The 21,937-nt window shown below is 35.9% G+C and overlaps 1 protein-coding gene across 1 annotated transcript in view; it reads left to right on the top strand.

The window, feature by feature from the left end:
* The first annotated feature begins 4,216 nt into the window (after nt 1-4,216).
* LOC102021961 (olfactory receptor 51A4-like) overlaps nt 4,217-21,937 on the top strand; it is a 21,571-nt gene continuing 3,850 nt past the window's right edge. Inside the window, exon 1 of the mRNA XM_005380063.1 lies at nt 4,217-4,801. Coding sequence (XP_005380120.1) covers nt 4,217-4,801 — 585 coding nt within the window. The remainder of the gene's footprint in view (nt 4,802-21,937) is intronic.

Genomic DNA, 21,937 nt, shown 5'->3' with positions numbered 1-21,937 from the left:
TACGGATTTACATAGTGGTTGTACTACTTTACATTCCCACCAACCATACAGAAGTGTTGCTTTTTCCTTAGAGCTTCACCAATATTTATTATTATTTGATTTTTGATGATGGCCATTCTCTGGGGTAAGATGGAATCTCAGTGTTGCTTTAAATGGTATTTCTGTAATGGCCAGAGACATTGATCATTTTTCATGTCTTTATTGGTCGTCTGTACTTCTTATGGGTGGAGAATCTATTAACTTCACTTATATTTTTTGATAACTTTTATTTAGGGTGTCTAATTTGTCTGAATCTTTTCAACTTCTGGATATTAGTCCTCTGTCAGAGGAATAGCTGTCAGTTTATTTTCCCATTTTGTAGGTTTTTTCTTTTTGCACTGTTGATTATTAATTTTGCTGTGTCATTCTGAGGTACAGGCAAGTGAAGAAAATAATTGACTAATAATCAGACTGACTTAAAACCACTAGTACTCAAGGTGGCACTATAGTAAGGTTGTTAGATGATTTGGGGGCATCTCTTGACACTTCTTGCCCAGTTTTGATGATAAACAGACAAATGCAAAAGTCACAGCTTAGAAAATTTTATGCCGGTCAACGACATAATGCTAGATGAAGCAGGAAGAATCTAAACCTGATTGAAGAGAGAGGTGGTACATAACATTGAGATCCTCAGCAGAGCCACTGTGTGGAGTTTTGCATTTTCCCACTAACCACCCTCTTCTCACTTCCCAATAAAAGCTGTGTGAATCCTAGAGAAACTGCTTCCACAGTCTGCTGCCGAAACTTTTGGATCCAAGCACACAACAGTTATTAAAAAGTGATGAATTTGTCACTCAGATCTCTCCATCCTGTGAGGCATGAAACAAAATTCTTCCAGTAAGTGTTGTAGCTGACAGATCTTATTTAAGTCCTTCCTGAATACTTTTTTCCTTTGAACAGGAATGGCCACCAAAACCAAATCATGTTCCCTTCCTGTGGGAAGACCACATCGAGTGCCCTGTCAATAGGTGGCTTAAAAGCCTCTAGCTTTTCCTTCAGTTTAGGAAAATTCTGCACCAGTGGTGAAGGGCAGGGGGTGATATTACAATGGCAAACAGGAACACTGGAAAGTCGCTCAGGAACTGGAGGCAGATTTATTTGTCAACAGGCACTGACAAGGAATCCATCTGTTATGGTTGATACATTGTGTCAACTTGGGGAGTCTAGAGGTTTGGCTAAGGGACTCAGCAGGAAGCCAGGGTGCTTACTTTGTATACATCCTGAGCCTGTGGAAGAGGAGGGCATGGAGATTATGTGAGAGTTACACGCCCCTTAGGTGGGGGTAGCCTGTTTACAACATAACGCAGGGAAAGAAGCTGCTTCCCGGGATTTCCCCCCTTTGCTCTTGCTGCTTTGCTACCTTCTGCCTCGGAGCCAGCCAAGTATGGACTGAAACCTCCACAAACTGTAAGCTAAATAAACCTTTCCTTCCTTCATTTTGGGCATTGGGTATTTTGTCTCAGCAATGAGAGAAAAGTAAGCAAAACACCATCCTTATAAAACTGTCAGTCCTTGAAGGCTCAGGGAGGGATGTTTTTATGGGGCTGCAAAGGGGAGGTACAGAGGCAGGGTACTTGGCTGTCTTTCACTGGTTTTTACAATAGGCATCATAGCACCAGCTATGTGTCACAGTGACTAGTTGTTTCTAACAAACAGTAGTGAAAGGAACCATAACAGAAACTGAAGTATCCTGGAGGTTACCTGTGCAATGAACACAAACTGAAGCACACTGGCAGGGCAGGAGCATTTTCTGTTACAGCATGAGCTGCAGAGATCACTTCAGGGTTGAATATAGCCTTTGTTGTAATTGAATAGAGTTCATGTACTTTCTCTGATAGCTGGAGAGAGTTTCCCATTAGACTTCTACATATTGACGTTCACTCCAGTGTTTTTAGGTCAAAGTGAATGAAACCAGGGGCAACATGCTTGTCAAAGACAAAAGTGAAAAAGGGCAACATGTTTTTGCAAGTCACAAGTACAATCGAGCTTACTCCATATGAAATGTACTCTCATAGACTAATGACATTTAAAAGTGGGTAAGTCATATACCCATGCTGGCCTCCAAAAAGAAATTCAAAGCCTTATGAATGCTAAAGTAGAAGAAAAAGCATCTCTCAGATAATAAGGTGAAAGTTACGTGTAAAGCTCAGTCTGTTAACTCAGTTATAATATCACAAATGTAATCACTTAGGGAAATAAAGTGTGACCACTTCTCTAGAAGAATCTGAAAGTGCAGGTGAAAGAGCAATTAGCTCTGCTAAAGTGAGCAGGGAAGAGTAATTTGTACAAATAATGGAAATCAGCTGAAGTCTCCTGGAGTGACTTTAAGTAATTACCTGAATAGAAAACCTGTGGGTATAGCTTCCTGAGTTTGGTCCCCAGGGGCACATCTTCTACTAAAAAGGCATCAGTGTAAAAGGACTAGAATCTACACATATGCCTCAAGATTGGGCTTGGGGTGCAGATCTCATCCTTGGTTCATCTCTTTTTGTTCATTAAGTGCAGACCCGGTGGCAGACTTGGTAAGTGCCTGAAAACTCTGATCAATTCTCCCATTTTAGATCTCATCAACCAAGAGCATTAGAGTAAGTAGTTTATCCTGGATAAACTATTCTGATTTTATGCATAAATATTCCTTCCTTTTCAGCATATGCTCAAGATCTGAAACAGTCTTCCTAGTACTGGCCTGACCCACTAGATCACTGTACTATTAATGTAATGAACACGTTAAACACTCTTATGTTTAACTTCCACAGAAATACTAAACTTTATGCTAATTCCATTATTAATATCCATTCTATATCTGTTACTGAAACTGTTTGTTTTTTAATATTGTTACAAGCTAGAGAATTTAGACAAGTAGCTTCCTCTGAACTAAAAACAGGATACTAGAAAATCTTCAGTGAATTATTTCAGATTTCCTGTAGATTCTCTAAAAGTACCACTCTCTACATCAAAATGGAATAGTTTTCTTTTTCCAAAACACATAATATAATCTAGTGACATACATTTTTCTTTTTTATAATTTAAGAATTTAAAGGGATTGACAATGAAGAGTAATAATGGGCCAGTTGAAAAGTTTGTTACCCTATATTTCTTGATCATTTTATTAAACAAGTAATCTTTTAGTCTATTAAGAGAGCTGATACACTAGAAGTTATTAACTGGATTTGGTATGGAGAGATTGACAATCTGGATCTTAAAAGCAAAAGACAATTACAACTACTAAAGTGGTCGCTACACACCAAAAAGGGTATCAATATCTTGACAAAGTGTGAAGTTTGGGGAGAGTTTACTGTAGACTATCTGGGAGGAAATAAAAAGAACAGCAACATCTCTGAGTATCTGCAGGAGTTATTGCAGGGAGAGGAGGCAGTAAGCCACAGGGAAGTTGAGGACGTGAAGCCTGGACTGGATGAGTGTCACTGGACCAACAAGGGGGAAGAACAAATCCAAGCAGTCAGAACACATTCCCACATATTTCACTTACCTCACCAATTTTGACTTTATATACATTATGGGTACTTTCCTGGAGGAAAAGAACCTCTAATAACTCTATTCACCCATAAAAGTCAAGCAAGCAAATAATATTTCCACTGTCCAGTTATAATACCTCATATCTTTGGTTTTCCATTGAACATTCTTCTTGCTTCTTTCACATAGGTGTCAGAACCAAGTCTAGAAATTCAAGGATACTATCTCTAATAATTAACTATCTAGTAGTAATACATGACATCAAGTTAATGTATGTTACTTTTCCCTGAGTTTTCTGTAAACTTACTGAAAATTTGAGCAAACCTTTATCAGGATATAGATTATCATGTTTATATGAAAAGCAAAAGTCTCCGGTTTTTAAATTAGATAATAGGCATCTATATAATTTTCTTTGCTATATAGTCCTTATGTCATTTCTGCATATGTTATCATCTGTACTTACAAAAAGGTTAGATTTTGGTATGAATTTGTTTCATTTAATCTGATTTTGCTTTTATTTGATTTTAACATTATGTGTCTATTTCTCTTCCTTCAGATTATATCCAAGAATTGGGTCTGTATCATTTTTTAGACGAGACCATAATGTTAGCAATATGATAGTGTCAGGCGTTTGAGCCAATTAATTTGTACCTGGACAGGACAACTTTTGTGAGCTTTTCATGTTATTTCCGCACATGCTGCCATGCCCATCCTCAACACCTCTGAAACAGAGATCTCTAATTTCTATTTGGTTGGGATTCCAGGGATGGAGTCTGCCAACATTTGGATCTCGATTCCCATATGTCTCATGTACACTGTTGCTATTCTGGGGAACTGCACTATCCTCTTTTTCATAACAACTGAGCCTTCTTTGCATGAACCCATGTATTATTTCCTCTCTATGCTGGCTTTCTCAGACCTGGGACTATCCCTCTCTTCTCTGCCTACCATGCTTAGGATCTTCTTATTCAATGCTTCAGAGATTTCCCCTAATGCTTGTTTTGCCCAAGAGTTTTTCATTCATGAATTCTCAGCTATGGAGTCGTCTGTACTTCTTATCATGTCCTTTGATCGCTTCATTGCCATCTGTAACCCTCTGAGATATGCTTCCATCCTGACCATTGCCAGAGTCATTCACATTGGAGTTGCTTTTTCTCTCAAGAATATTTTGTTGATTTTACCTTTCCCTTTCACCCTGAAACGTCTGAGATACTGTAAGAAGAACCTTCTGTTCCATTCCTACTGTCTCCACCAGGATGTCATGAAGCTGGCCTGCTCTAACAACAAGGTCAATGTCATCTATGGCTTATTTGTGGCTCTCACAGGTTTCCTGGACATGACTTTTATTTTCCTGTCCTATGTGCTGATACTGAAAGCAGTGCTGAGCATAGCATCACAGAAGGAAAGGCTCAAGGTCCTCAACACCTGTGTTTCCCACATCTGTGCTGTGCTTATCTTCTATGTGCCTGTGATCTCCCTTGCTATCATCCACCGATTTGCCAAACACAGTTCTGTACTAATTAGGATCCTCATGGCTGATGTTTTCCTGCTGGTACCTCCACTCATGAACCCCATTGTATATTGTGTGAAGAGTCAACAGATAAGAAACCTGGTCTTTGAGAAACTGTGTGTGAAGCAAAATTGACAAGAATGCTTAGTCATGCAAAACCCAGCAAATAAAAATACCAGAAAAAGCATAATGTACCCATAGGAACTACATTTTCTCATGAGCTTCTTCACAAGGAGTCTCTTAAAATGTTAATTAAAGAATCAGATTTGGAATCTTTTCATGTAGGATATGGATTACAGCCCCAACCTAAACACTGAATATGGTATCTCTTCTAAAACTTGAGCATTACCCACCTTGTGAAAACAATTTTTCCCCATGCTTAAGGGAATATTTAATGTGTTTATTTGAAAATTGACAGTATACTTTTATGTGATACCTGGGTAATTATCAGACACTGAAAATGACATATTCACTTAACATTACTCTTGGACACATAACTGTGCCCTGTATATGTTCTTGCCACTCAAAAACTGAAATTAATATGGGCAGTGGAGATCATGAAAACACTCAAAAATATATATATACCTGGAAGGTTTACAATAATAGAAGAAACATTTCTTCTTTTAATTATTTCATTTAATTCAACGATTTCTTCCTGAGATTGAAATATCATCTTCCAAGCAATGTTGTACAGGTAGGTTCTTGCCTTCTAAGATCTTATGGGAGTTCTTCCTAAAGACAAAGACTCTTAACCAGACCCTACTCAGTCTCGTTTGAATTCTCTGAAGGAGACCTCAACTTTTGTATATACCTTTTACTCTCTACATTGTGTAATGTTGTAGGCAACTTGTTGAATATTTTTAAATATTGGAATCTCACAATCCTCCATATTTTGTTGCACTGGATATCTCAAAGAATTCCTCACTTCTGCAATTTCCAAGGTGATATCTGATCATTTTAAATTACCCTCCACAGCAATCTTGCTAGGTCAGTTGAGCCAAAATCTTATTTATTCATGAAATTTCTCTTAGTAATTTTCTGTATACCAATAATCCCTACCAAATCTGCTCCTTGGCTAGAAATTCTTGCTCTTTCTCATTTATTTGTAGTTGAAGCTGATCTTTCTTCCCCTCTGCCAAACCACACTGCTGTAGCCTTCTGTGCTTACTGTGTACATCTCATGAATAAAGTCTTCCCCAATGTCTTTTAATAAATGTCAAGAGTAGTTGTTCCTTTACAAGTTGTGGTGCCATGACTCAGAATTAGGTCACTCTCTGGATGTAGCAGACCTCCCAATCAGGACCACATGGTCACACTTTGAAGCCCTTATCTTTGCTCCTTACTGATTGATTGGGACTCCACAGGTAAGTCAGACTCCAGAATCATTGTCTAGATAATAGTCCATTGAATCTGTGAAACAGTGTGTTGAATCTGTGAAAGGAAGGAAAGAAGGTAAGGATAATGCTATGTTCTTTAAATTTTGCCTATACTCTAGCAGCTGTTCTAGAAGCCAAGGCATGAAAAAGTTAACTTAGTAGCCCAGGCTTTCTCTGAAAAGGACACCTGCTGGGCTGGAAGTCTTTCTTCCTGGCTCCTTGCCTTGGGTGAGTTATTGCCTAACTAGTGGGCTTAATGTCTTTTCTGTTCCTTGTTTTGTGTTGGGTTTATTCCCTGACTCCTGCCATGGAAATTTTTTCTCTGGATCTTTGTGAGGATGTTCTGCTTTCTCTGTTTCATAGTTTCTCCCCATAGCAACTTCTCAGGGCACCACCCTTCTCCTCTTGAAATTTTACCGACCATATACTGTACCACATCTGTCCACTACCTTCTTACTGGCACACTGGGGAGGATAAACTGAGAATGTTGATATTTCCGTGAGTGCTGTATGAGGGTGTCCCTTCCTTTTGTTTCTGCTCCTCCTGCTTCCTTCCACTATCTTTCTTTACTGTTTTTCTTCCCATTTCCTTAAACCCTTCCTATGCAGATCTTCAAATTCATCTTGTCTATCTCTTCCCCAGTTCTGCCAGATTTTCCTTTCTTGCTTCAGGCCCCTTCCATGTGAGCTCACTAACCTCCTTGGGGTAGTAGCACCCTTCATTCGCCAGGAACTTGCAAGAGACTCAGCTATACTGAAACCAGCTACCTAAAGATGAAAGGAAGGCAAATTTAGATTATATATTGTGTCCACACGTGGACTTTTGAGGCAGCCAGACAGCTGCTTGGTGTCTGCTCAGACATTCATTCAAAATGTGGTCCCAGGCTCCATAAGATTGTACATAGAGGATGAAACACATATTAGAATTCTTCTGATCAAATTTTTAATAAGCAATTGCTTAGTCATTATTTAGTTTCCTCAGCTTCTCCCATTTTGTCTAGAAATGTGATTTAGAAGAAAGTATAAAATGGAATAAAGATAAGACATCACTATTTCATATCAACCAATGAGTTTTATATGACTGTGCTTTATTGAGTCAGGGCTGCAAATGATTAAATGAAAGCTATAAGATCTGTATTTTCCTTTATATGCTAATGTCTGTACGTATATATGTGTGTGTGTGTGTGTGTGTATATATATATATATGTGTGTATGTATGCTATGTATATGTTAACGTGTGTATATATATATATTTATACATATCCAATGTTCATGTGATATTTTTCAACCTCTGGGTGGTTTTATCAAATTAAATCTCATAAAGTGATTCTGTTCAAATTGTCCTGAAACAAATGAGTGCCTATTTAAATTAAATATTCCAAAAGTTTCTAAAAATATAAAAACAACCCAAATGTTTTACATAAGTATTTGATAAATGAGACTAATTTCATAGTGCTGATTTAATAGTAAAAAAATCTAAGTCTTCAGAGTTATCAGCATTAAATTTAACATGGGCAATACATTATTATTTATTCTATTTGGTTTTCTTACTGCATAAAGTAATATTTTATCTATTACAAAAATCATTAATTCAACCTGAGAACAAATATATGAGTGGAGGTAGAGTAAAAAGATTTGATGCGTTACTTAATTACAACAAGCAGAGAAATAAAACAAAACACTTATGTACATAACATTTCAGAAGCTTAATTTGGCAGTGCTTGATTAACATATTTGCTATAAAAGTAATAAGTAAATTGCTTGAGATGATAGGTAACTGTTTGGACTTATATATCTGTACAAGGGTTTTCCAAAATAATTGCTGTAAATTGAAACTTAAAGTTAGGCTACATTACATTAAAGAATTGATGTTCATTAAGCACTAAGGTCATTTCTAAGTAAACTACTGACTACATGTTACTAAGCATAAGATTTAGTTCCTATACTTTTATTTTTATATAGTGTAAGGAAACTAAATATATTTGAATCTGTTAACAAACAGGTTCTTTTTACCATATTGAAAAAATCACTTCTAGAAAATTGTAAAATAATGTATCAATAAATATACTATCTCATTGTAAGCTCCTGGATTATGGCAAATCACAAGTGTCTCTCACTGATGTCTGTAGAAGACAACTTACTGATAGTCAAAATTATCAATGGATATAAATAAAATTACTTTAAATAGTAAAATAATTCTGTATGAAAAGTATGTAAATAAAGTAAAATGTTTTTTGATAAGGATAAGAAAGATATGATTTTTATTCAAGGAAGAAAATTTAATGTAATTTTAATGTAAAGTAGAATGGCTGGGTGATCCAAAAGGAAAAAGGGGAAACTTTATATGAATATTAAAAAAATCAAAAATTTTTAAAAGTGAATCTTAGTAAAAGATTTTTTTGTGTAATCAAGCTTGCTAAATACTTGAGTGGACATATTTATATCCTTTAAAATCAACTTTAATGTCAAAAACATACAGATGCAAAACCAAAATAACAAATATTTTAATCTTTGGTCTGCTTTTAACTGTGAAATTCCTTTATGTTTTAAGTAGGTTTGTCCAGGAAACTAAGGTTTTGTAGCTTAATACATTTCTATATGTTTGATATAAACTGCATTATGCTATTGATTATTTGTATACAAGATAGCTAAGATAGTTGTACTGGTGTTTTCCATTGCTTTACTGAAAGGAACAGTTAATGTTTAGTTGTTTGATCAATCTTACATGCCTATATTTGTTTATCTGAGTAACCAATTTGAAGATATCAATATGTAATATAACAACCATTGCTAATTTCCTATCACCTTGTGTGAAATTCTGTATTACTTATATGGTTTTTGTGTTATTTTATAAATGGATGTGTGTTTGTTAATATTTTTGTTCTTTTATCATTAAAATAAAAAAAGAAATAAAGCGCTGTGACTGAAGATCAATAGCATAATTTTCTCCCCCCACAAAAGAAAACCACAACTTCTCACTTTCAAAAAAACTAAGTTCTTTCATTTTAATATTGTCTTCCCCAAATCAAACTCTGAATGAAATCTTCCTGTTTTTAGCTGAAGTTGAGATTTCTTAGAGGGCTCCTGAAAAATCTAAAAGTATGTGTTTTTATTTTTGTTTTCACATTGTAAGGAGAAACGTTAGAAAGTAATTTGGTTTATTTGGCATGATAATTTGAATGGGAAGCACTGTCAAATAAGTGATACCTAACCTTGTATAGATTATATTTGCATTGGTAAAATTTTGTTATTTAAGAAGTTGTACAAAGTTAATAGAAATTCACCAAGAACCTTCTTGTTATTTAAGACAGACTGTGATATAATGCTGTCAAACACAGTTCAATTATAAATTTTGAGGTGCATCATAGGAGCAACGCACATTTCCTTTTAAATAGATTCATCAGATCTTTAGAAGGTGACAGCTTCATGGAAAAGCATATAAAGACCAAGCAAAGCAAATTGCTTTTTACATGAGACAGAAGTGAATGAACTCATAAAAAATGATCATGGATCTTATTTGGCAATCTGTGACCATTAATGTTCCATTTTCTAGATATAAGGAATCTCTTTTATCACAATAAATATAACATGCAAAATTTGGTAAATTACATTTTATAACTAAATGTGAGGCATTCATCTTTTTTTACCTACATAATTCCTGCAAAACTTGGGAAGTAGTTCAATACTTTTGAATACATAACAATATAGTTATTTTCATGTGTTTAATAAGAATTCCTTCACATTGCAGCAGGATATAATTGGAAATAATAATTGTAATACGGAGGCTTTGACTCTCATGTAATGTCTCAAAATGATATACTTAAAATCAGACTAAAGAGACTGAAGTTGATGGAGCCAATGTTGATTGAGCCCTGTTGGAAGAACCAGTATGATGCCTGGCTCACAGGTTTTCAGGATTTAGAGGTGAATAAAGAAGTTCTCATGGGACTCAATATCACTGAATAAAGGAGGACTCACACTTGAGTGTCTCAGAAGAAAGCACCTGAAAATGCAAGTAACTGGAAGGCATACATACCAGTACCAATTTAATCTGAAAGAAGAGATTTGTAGATCAAACATAACATAGGCATAGGACTATTGAAAAGCTAAACCAACCCACAGAGATGCCCATGGGTTTCTCACTGTTGGGACTGGGACTGGAACAGGAACTGCCATTCCCAGAACTGTCCCCCAAAAGGAGAGAGATGGGAATCTCCTACATACAGAAGATATCCTTGAAGTACAGACTATTCCTGGAGGCCTTGATACTACTGATATAACTGCTTACTACCAAAACTCACAAGATTCACCACAGAAAACAAAGTTTAAAAAAATTTGAAAAAGAAAATTTCAAAATGCAGGAGCAAAATATAATCCCAGACCTCCAGCCTACCCAGAAAAAGTTCAGGAGACATCAACATAGAAGAAATTGGAAGTAACACACCTGAAATTTCTCAAATGATAGCAACTGAAGTAAAGAAACAACTGCATCAGGCTACAGAAGATATCATATCAGAAATAATCTCTCAGGTAAGAAAAGAAATGATAACCATAATGAAAAACTTACTCAGCATATCTAAAAAAGACATAGATAAAAAATAGACCACAGAAAAATGATGCAAACATTGAATGAATAATATAGGAAGGAATTAGAATGCATGAAATAGAGTCAAAGAGATATCCAGAAGATTAAACATTCCACTGAAGTTGTCAAAACCTATTGAATGAGAATGAAAATAGACTTTCAGACCTTGAAGACAGCGTTGCTGCTAGGAATCATGACAAGAAAGATAAAGATAACAAGGAACCAGGAAATAACAATTCCACAGCTGCAAGATGGTGAAAAGAAAAACAATATAAGACCGGTAGGTGTCAACCAAAAAGCAAGAGTCAACAAAAATGACATTAAAAAGATTATTTGCCTAAGTAATAGCAGGAAATTTCCCAAGCATGGGAAAAGAATATGACATATACTTAAATGAGTCTTATAGAACTTCAATTAGCCATAATCAAAGTAAATCTACACCCAGACATATAATAACCAAGAGCCCAGAAATTCAGCACAAGAACAGAATATTTAAAGCTTTTAGAGAAAAGAATCAGATCACCTATAAAGGAAAACCCATCAGAACCGTGGCATATTTCTCAACACAAAGCATCAAGTCAAGAAGAGCTTGGAGTGAAATATTTCAGATCCTGAAATAAAACAACTTCCAACTCAGATTGATGTATCCTGAAAAGCTATCTTTCAAAATTAACAGAAATAAGATACTCCCATGATGAAGAGCAGCAGAGGAAATTCAAGAAGACCAAACCAACCCGAAAATGACTACTTAAAGATATTCTAGAAAGAGATAAAAAGGGCAACAATTTCAAGAACAACAATATAAAGGAACCATGAAGCAGAGAAAGCAATTAAACAGAGGAAAAAGTAGGAAACCAACAGCAGGAAAATAACATGACAGAGATAGGACAATACATATCAATTTTAACCATTACTGTAAATGGCCCTAATTCACCAAGCAAAAGAAACAGATTGGGAGAGTGGGTCAAGAAGCAAAATCCAACAATATACTGTATACCAAAAAAAAATATTTAAATCAAAAGGAAATCCATAGACTGAACAGCTAAGGATAGAAAACAATATTCCATGTGACAGGAACCCAGAAAAAAGCAGGGGTAGCTATGTTGTCTGCAGACAAGGTGAACTTCAAAAACAATCAAAAGAGATAAAGAAGGTCATTATGTATTTGTTAGGGGAAAACTGCAAGAGGAAGAGATAACAATCATAAATATATATGCACCAAATATGGAAGCACCCAAATATATAAGACAAATATTAATAGACAAGGGAAATCAAATAAGCAATTACACAATTGCAGTGGAGGAACTTAATACCCCATCATCACAAAGAGAGATCAAGTACACAAAAAATCCACAAAGAAGGAACTAAGCCAAACTTTTGTACAAATGGACTTAATAGACCATTACAGAGTGTTTCACCTAACAATATCAAAATATATACTCTTCTCAACTGTGCACAGGATTTTCTCTACAATAGACAGTATACCAGCCTATAAAGCACGCTTAATTAAATGCAAAGAAATCAAAATTATGCCATGCATATTATCCAAGTATAGTGCACTGGAATTGGAAGTTATTGACAAAAGAAAATGCTTAAACTATATAAACACATGGAAATTAAATAACAGCCTCCTGAACAACCAATGGGTCACAGATCAAATTAAACAAGAAATTAAATAATATTTACAATCAAACAAAAATGCAGATACAACTTACCAGAATCTATACAATGCAATGAAAGCAGTCCTCAGAGAGAAATTTATAGCAGTGAATTCTCACATCAGGAAAACAGAACAAGCACAAATTAACAACCTACTCCTGCACCACAAGCTTGTAGAAAAAGAAGAGCAAATCAAGCCCAAAACCCAAAGAAAGAAGGAAATCATAAAGATCAGAAGAGAAATTAATGCAATGGAAACTAAGAAAATAATACAAAAAATTAATGAATCAAGGAGTTGGTTCTTTGAAAGAAAAAAGAAAATTGATAAATCCCTGGACAACCTTATCAAAAACAAGAAAGAAATAACTCAAATTCATGCAATAAGGAATGAAGAGGTTGAAATCTCTACAGATCCTATAGAAGTTCAGAAGATCATTAATAATTGCTTTGAAAATATTTACTCTCACAGGATGGAAAGCACAGAAGAAATGGACAGATTCATATGAAATGGACAGATACATATGAATTACCAAAGCTGAATTAAGAAGATATAAAATCCTGAATGACTCAATATCAGCCAATGAAATTGAAAATATAATTAAATCTTATTAACAAGTAAAAACTCAGGTCCTTATGGATTCACAGTTGAATTCTACAAGAAATATAGAGAAGATTTAATGCCAATACTCCTCAAACTCTTTAATGAAATTGAAAGGGAAGCAAGTCTCTCTAAATCATTCCTGGAGGCAAGTATTGCCCTGATACCAAAAGCAGACAAAGACCCAACCAAAAAAGAGAACTAAGGTCAGTCTCCCCAATGAACATAGATTCAAAAATCCTCAATAAAATACTAGCAAACAGAATGCAGCAAACCATCAAGAAGATTATATGTCATGACCAAGTGGTATTCATTCCAGGAATGCAGGAATGGTTCTACATATGCAAATCAGTAAATGTAATAAACCATATCAACTGAGCCAAAACTCACATTATATCTCAATAGATGCAACAAGTGCTTTTCATAAAATGCTCATTTATGATTAAAAAAAAAAACCTACAGAAAATTAGAATATATGGTCTTTACCTCAATCTGATAAAAGCCATCTACAGCAATCCAAGATTGAACATCATACTAAATGGACAAAAACTGAAAATTTTCATTTTAAAATCAGGGACAAGACAAGGATTCCCAGTGTCACCACTCTTATTCAATATAATTCTGGAAACATTAGTCAGAACAATTAGATAAGAGAGAGAAATAAAAGGAATAAGGATATGACAGGAAGAAGTGAAATTATATTTGCAGATGATATGGTACTCTACGTAGGATGTACCAAAAACTCCACCAAAAGACTTCTAGATTTAATAACCAAATTCAGTAGCATAGCTGGATGCAAAGTCAACCCTCAGGAATCATAGTATTCCCATACATAAACAACAAACTCACTGAGAGAGAAATTAGTGAAACCACACCCTTCACGATCACATCCCAAAAAAATGAAATACTTAGGAATCAATCTAAGAAAGGAAGTAAAAGAACTATACATTGAAAATTACAATACTCTGAAAAAAGAGCTCTAAGAGGATTTCAGAAAATGGAAAGATATCCCCGGGTCATGATAGGAAGAACCAACATTGTGAAAATGGCCATGTTCCCAAAACTGTTATATAGATTCAGTGCAATCCCAATCAATATACCACTAGCATACCTCACAGAGCTGGAGAAAATATTCTTAAAATTCATCTGGAACCAGAAGAAGCCGAGAATAGCAAAAACAATCTTGGACAACAAGGGAAAGGCAGGAGGCATCACAATCCCTGACTTGAAATTGTACTTTGAAGCTACTGTGATAAAATCAGCATGGTACTGGAAAAAAATAGACCTTTGGATCAATTGAATAGATTGGAAGATGCACTCACAACTCCAAACACACTCAGCCAATTTATATTTGACAGGGAAGCAAACATGTTCAATGGAAGGAAGATAGCCTTTTTAATAAATGGTGCTGGAAAAACTGGCTTTCCACATGCGATGACTAAAACTAGGCCCATCTCTATCACCATGCAATAAACTAAAGTCAAAATAGGTTAAAGATCCAAACACTAAAACAGAAACACTAAATCTACTAGAAGAGAAGGTAGAAATCTTAGAGACATAGGGTTAGGCCAAGAGTTGATGAGCAAAAACCAAATGCATGGGAAATACTTCAAAGATCAACAACTGGGATATCATCTTATTAAAAATTTCTGCACATTACAAGAAATTACCAACAGAGTGAAAAGAAAACCCACTAACTAGAAAAAGTTTTAGCCAACTGTTTCTCAGACAAAGGACTTCTATCTACAACATATAAAGAATGTTTTAAGAAGTTGACCCCCAAAATTCAAAGACAAATGGACATCTTAGATAAATATACAATTCTCAGATGAAGAAATGCAAATAACAAGTAAGTATATGAAAAAATGTTCAACATTATTAGTCATTCAAGAATTGCAAATTTAAACAATGCTGAGATTCTCACTCCAGAAAGAATGGCTATCATCAAGAAATCAACCAACAATGACTGTTGGAGGAGCTGTGGGAATAAAGGAACACTTTTCCACTGCTGGTGGAAGTGTAAACTGGTAAAACCACTGTGGAAACCAGTGTGAACATTCCTCACAAAAGTAGGATTAGAAGGCCGAGTATGGTGGTACACGCCTGTAATCCCAGCACTCGGGAGGCTTAGGCAGGAGGATCTTTGGGAGTTTGAGATTAGCCTGGTCTACAAAGTGAGCTCACGGCCAGCCTGAACTGCATAACAAGACCCTGTCTCAAAAAGACAAAAAGAAAAACTACCTAGTATTTGAGGTCCCACTTAACCTAACTATTGTCCTTCTGGATATTTTTCCAGAAAAACTGAAAACACAATACCACAGTGATATATGTGCACCCATGTTTATGCAGCACTATTTGCAATAGCTAAATCTTGGAAGCAACCCAAATGCCCATCAACCAAGGAATGGATAAAAAAGATGTGGTATTTTTATACAATGTAGTATTACTCAGTATTACTCAAAAAGATAAACTTGAGTCTTTTATAGGTAAATGGATGCAACCAGAAGCCATACTCATAATGAAATAAGTGAAACCTGCATGTGTAAACATCATATTGTCTCCATAATGTAAGAACCTGAAAGAATATATAAAATCCAGATGTTACAATAGATTTTGTGAAAGGGAAAGAAATTGCTCAAAGGGAAGGAACAACTGGGATGAGGGAAAGGAGAAAGAAGGAAGAAAGGAAGAAAGGAAGAAAGGAAGAAAGGAAGAAAGGAAGAAAGGAAGAAAGAAAGAAAGAAAGAAAGAAAGAAAGAAAGAAAGAAAGAAAGAAAGAAAGAAAGAAAGAAAATATATATATATGGATGTACAAGGAGAGCTGGGATAATTGTCCTGCTGATGTCAATTGGTTTATTGAAAGGAACAGTTAATACTTAATTTTTTTCTTGGCCAATTTTGCACACTTATATCTGGTAATCAGCAACTAATTTGAAGACAATAATATACAATATAACAACCACTGCTGAATTCCTACCATCTTGTTTAGTGAAACTGTATCATTTCTAATTTTTCTTATTACTTTTTCTTCTCTTTAATTGTCTGATCAATCTTGCATTCTTACATCTGGTAATCTGAGCAACTTCATTGAAGATAACAATGTGTAATATAACAACCACTGTTAATTCCTATCATCATGTTTTGAAATTCTGTATCATTTTTATTATTTTTGTGTCATTTTGTTTTTGTTGTTATTGTTTTTTCTCTTTAAAATAAAAAATAAATAAATGTAAAATGAAGGCCCCTAAGGGGGCAAATTAGGACTAAATTAGGACTAAAAGCAGGATAAGATAATAGTACAGTGGTACCGTGACTCATGAACGTTTTTGTTTGTGAACAATTTTATGTGCAAACAGAAGTGTTCCGCAAAATTTTGTTTTTGTTTGTGAAATCTGCATCTGATGATGAGCATGACTTTGGCCATTTTTCCTGCACAAACACAAATGTAGCCATCCTTTCCAGATTCACAGAATGAATCGAATTAAGTTTGTGAACTGAGGAACCACTGTAATTACAAAAACCATAGCTTTCTCACCTGAGCAGTTGTATCTTCCAAAAAGGTTAAAACATCTAGATATATTTATCTGCGTCTAAAGAGCCTCTATTCTGAGTTCCATGCGTGGAGAATGCCACATCAGAGAGAAAAAGCAAGTTCAAAAATTAGAGGATAGACCGCAGTCTCCTCAAAAAGATCTTATTAAACCTCCTCGTGGGCTTTAATAATGAACTACGAGATAAAAAAGAAACACAAAAACACACTTAATATCAGCTACTGATATCAGTGTTTCAGCACAATCAGAAACAGGGAAAAACCTCTACCATTCAATTCAGGAGCTTGTGGGTCATATTTTAGATATAACACAGAGAGACACTGGGCCACATAAAACCCCAGCCACCCCCTAGGCCATGTACCACATCCAGTCTGAAGGGACTTTAAAGATCAGATTCTCCCCAGATCTCTGGAGAGGGGCCCAGCTGTTCCAGCCCAAGGCTAATTTAATCCTGTCTCTTCCCAGTATACTGCTACTTGCTGCTGACAGCTGACATGGTCAGAGTTCTGAAGCTCCCTCTATCTCCATAGGCAAAAGAGAGCCCAGCGTTGCACAGTCAATGATGGAAATCCCAGCTCAGACTCTTATATCTCTCTGCCTTATGGCCACCCCAGAACAAACCAATCAGTGCAATCAAATTGACAAAGCTTCTCACAGGGCCTACAGGATAGCCTCAGAGAAATCCTTTTTCTTAATTAATTAAGTTTATTGGTATGTTTTAGACATACATAATGATCACATAAATCATAGAGAATTTGTACCTGAACATGATAGATCTTAATTCCTCTTTTTACACATTTCCCTACCCTCCCTTCAACACCTCTTCCCCTCCTTATTTACAAAAGCTTTGTTTCCATTTTTTGACACAATGAAATCTTACTAAACCTAATCAAGTTCCAGGGCCCTGTAGACACCCTAGCACCAGGGACCCTACAAAACCAAAGGGGCCTAGATCTATTCACTGCCAAAAATGGGAGGTCTGTGCTATTTTTGTAAAGGAAAAGTGCTTCTAAAGAAATCAGTAAGGACTCGTCCAAGATGTAGACTCCATACTTCTTGAGGGTTGGACAAGAATATTAATAAACCTGGGACACTTGGCTTCAAAGAGAACAATGGATATTGCCCATCTTACTCTTAAGACTAATAATTCTTTGAATTGAAAATGTAAGCTTTTATTCTCTTTTATAATGAAAGCACTGATAATATTATTTTCTTTGTGATGGTCTATTTATATGACTCCTCTCTTTCCTCTTTGATTATCCTCTCTAGTACAATCTCGCCTCATCTGTTTTGAGTAACATACATCATATCTTATTCCCAATGCTCTCACTTCTGCTTTTCAACCAAAATCTATGTCAAATATTTCCCCAATTGTTTTGATTCTAAGTAAGCACAAAAGTGCATACACCTGTTCACGCAAGTGGCCTTCCACGGTTGTTCACGACTTCTGTGATATCTGATCACATGCTGCTGATTTTCCCAGCAGCATTCAGGATTTCCTCCCCTCAGCAGATGCACTGAATGGGTGGAGGAAGCAGAATAAATTTGTAATACTATAGTGTGGACAACATTGACACCTAAAGAGTGTGCTTCCAAAAACTGACTAGTGGATTATATTCATTCTATTTATTTCCTTACATTCATTCTATGCCATTTAGCCCTTTGGTAGTAAAACTACTATGATTATTTAACAAATGTAGAAATTCAGTCATAAAAATCAAATATCCTGACCAAAGCCTCATACATAAGCCACCAAACCTGATAGTCTCCACAACTGACTGGAAATACAGCATTAATGATAAAGTTGCAGTACATCATATTTACACTTATCTTGAGTAGTAGCTTAATGTACATAACTCAGCTTCTTTCTGTTTTTAACACCTTTTCATCCACCTCCATGCCTTCCCCCATCTCTAAATTTCCTTTCCTCATTTTCATTTTGTTATCATTATACTTAGCTCATGTTTATAATATAAAATGTTCATAATCATACTGGTTATATATGGCAATATGAAATGGTCCCTCCTCACTCTTTTCTTTTCTTCCACCTAATCCTTGAGTCCTGTGGCTATCTCTCCTAGGGTTCCCCACTCTGACATATTACTGTTCTGTTCTGTTCTCCGTTATTGATAAATCAAATGCTGAGGCCTATCAAAGGGTAAGGGCAAAATGACATTCCTAAAATAACTGTTTATATTATGGATCCAGAGAAGCCAGCCAGAGCTCAAAATAATGTGTAACTTACTAGTAATTCAGCTGCAGGTAAGGGGACATGTCTAAAGTATGGAACGTTTCTCTAAATTTAATACACACACAAATCCCCTGAAATATTGATTAAAATACATATTCTGACTCAGTAAGTCATGGATGAGCTTAATATTCTGAAATTCTCACAGACTCCTGTGTGGAAACATTGCAGTGGTCTAAGGATCATATACTGTCTGTGTCCTTATGAGGAAGCCCACACTGAGAATGTGGGGATTTAGAGAATTGTGGATTGAACGAGAAAGTTGTGAGAATGGAAACCAAGATTCACATTATATTTTAAAAACCAAAATGCTAAGGCAATCATCTCCCCTCCTACTGCAGTCATCTCTGAGGATGTACTATTGCCCTCCTCAGCAGGCCCAGTCTTTGAAGTCCTTGGCTGGAAACTTCAGTGTAGGACTCAGGGCTCTGCCCGCAAACCTGGAGTTTTTCTCAACCACCAAATGAACTGCCTTGGTAGCAGAAGAAAACTCTGTTCTGAGGGTATGGGAATGTATGGCATTTACTGTGACGAAGGCAGTCAAGCAGAAGGGAGATTTGGGGAGGGAGGAGTTTACAGACCTAGAAAATTAGTGTCTTTGTCCTGACACACGACTCTGCTGGGCAAGACTGATTCAGTGTCTACTATGTCTTGCTGTAGGGCAAATGTTTCCAGCACCACTTGGATCTTAGAAGGAAACATTCCTGATGGAGAGCGTAGAGGCTCCTGAAAGCTGGGCACAGGGGATTGAGAAGACCGAGAGTCAGTGATGTCTCTGTGGTAATGGGAAGCACACGCATGCATTCACCGGGCATGCGTTCACAACTGGTGTTCCATCCAGAGAATGCCATGTCAGTGCTGCAGATCCAGGGCCTGTTCAAGTTTACCGTGTGGTATCTGGTCTTCTAAGTAAACCTATGACTGAGAGACAGTCAGAAGCCCTCCTATAAGTACTGACTAGACAAGGTGGAGCAAGGCTAATATGCCCGGGCTGATCTGATCAGTGGAGGTAGAGAAGTGGAGGGAAGTTTGATGACAAAGGAACTTGGGAGAAAAGACTTGAACGTTAGGTCATGAGGTTGAGGGAGGCTTTGAAGCATTCTTTGGAATAGAATCTGAGAATGATTTCTGGAAAAGGCAAATTATTCTGCATCAAATAGCAATCTTGAGTCTCCAAGAGTGAGGACAGGAGAGAGAAGACGACAGAGAGTAACTGAGAGAGAAGCTGGTAAAGAAGTGAGGCCCGGTTCAGTTACAGGCTACAATATGACTATGTGCATATTGCCTGTTTTTCCAGAGTTGCCTGCACCTGAGAGAAACATGTACCTGTGATCACACTCTTCCAGGGCTCCCATATGGGATGAAAGAGTGAAGCAGGGTGTCAGTGCTCAGGGTGGGCCAGAACGCCCCAGCGCATGACCCCAACTCTCAGCCTTGAGTGGCAGTTCATCTTTTCCTGTCTTCCAATCTTGCTTCTTCCCTCAATTCCTAAGAAACCGTTTGTGTCTCAAACTCTTCCTCAATACCTGCTACTGGAGCATCCAACTTCTGACAGTTGATTATATGGCAGACTAACAAAACTATTCATCTACTGTGAGACTGGCAATTATAAAAGAAAGAATTCCCAAAAAACTAAGATGAGTAATGGAAAAAAAGGATACAGTGATATGGCCATAGACATAAAGGTACCTAATGAACAGCATTTAGCCAAAACATATAAAATTATATACCCAGAGTACACATTTTAGATAAACATGGTTTAAGAATAAAAAATCCATATAATTATGTAAATATTCCTAAAATATAACTTTTAATTTCTCCAAATTATTTCAAAACTGACAAAAAAGATAAGAAATTGCATTACCTGTAACAATTAACTCTCCAACTTGTAACTAAGCGTACTCTTTTTAAAAGAACTAAGGGAAAATAGCTGTGTAACAACTTTTTGTGATAATATATTATAGACAATATATCTTACCTATATCTTCTACTCTGAATTACTACTAGGAAGGCAACCATATATATTGTATCAACTACTGAATCTGTTCTAATAGTCTGTTTGAAACACAATTTCATGGTTATGTTCATCTTTTTTTAAAAGGAAGGAATAGCTGTAATGGGGGAAACAAGAAAATGAGGGGAATACACACACACACACACACACACACACACACATGCACATGCACAAGATAGCTGTGATAATTGTACTATTGATTTCTATTGGTTTGTTGAAATGAACAGTTAATGCTCAATTATTTGATTGATCTTGCTTGCAGATGTCTGGTGATCTGAGCAACTACTTTGAAGACAACAATGTATACTATAACAACTATTGTTAGCTTCCTATCACCTTGTTTTGAAATTCTGTACTGTTTTTATTTTTTTGCTGTTGTTTCGTTTTTGACTTTCTGGTTTTTTCTCTTTAAAATTAAAATATTAAAACTACTCTTCAGTGACCTTTTAATAGATCTCATGTAAAACATTTGTAAAATCTTTGGGATGGAGATAGGAAAACTTTCTAAATTATTTTTGAACTCTGTATTATTTTATATACCAAAACACTTCAGAGAGATAGTAAAGGGGCTATAGCAGGGATATACCTCAGTGGTACTAAAAAAAAAAAAAAGAAAAAAGAGATGGCAAACAAGGAAAATTTCAAGCAACTCTCACTGATAAATACTGATGTAAAAGTCATAAGCAAAATATTAAAAAAACAAATCCTACAGTAAACAAGGAAAACTAAAGTGACTCACTTAACTTGCTTGTTGCAGAAAGATAAAGCTGCTACCTCATAATCAGTGAACAGAATTACTCACACTGATGGAGTCATAAAGTACAATGTACATAAAATAATAAATATCACTGGACCCATAATAATTTTGTGAAATGTGGCATCTA

The sequence above is a fragment of the Chinchilla lanigera genome, unplaced genomic scaffold (genome assembly GCF_000276665.1).
Source record: "Chinchilla lanigera isolate Chin_1 unplaced genomic scaffold, ChiLan1.0 scaffold00013, whole genome shotgun sequence".
NCBI classification, from domain to species: Eukaryota; Metazoa; Chordata; class Mammalia; order Rodentia; family Chinchillidae; genus Chinchilla; species Chinchilla lanigera.
The sequence above is the reverse complement of the archived record's forward strand: the minus strand, read 5'-3'. Positions and strand labels throughout refer to the sequence as shown.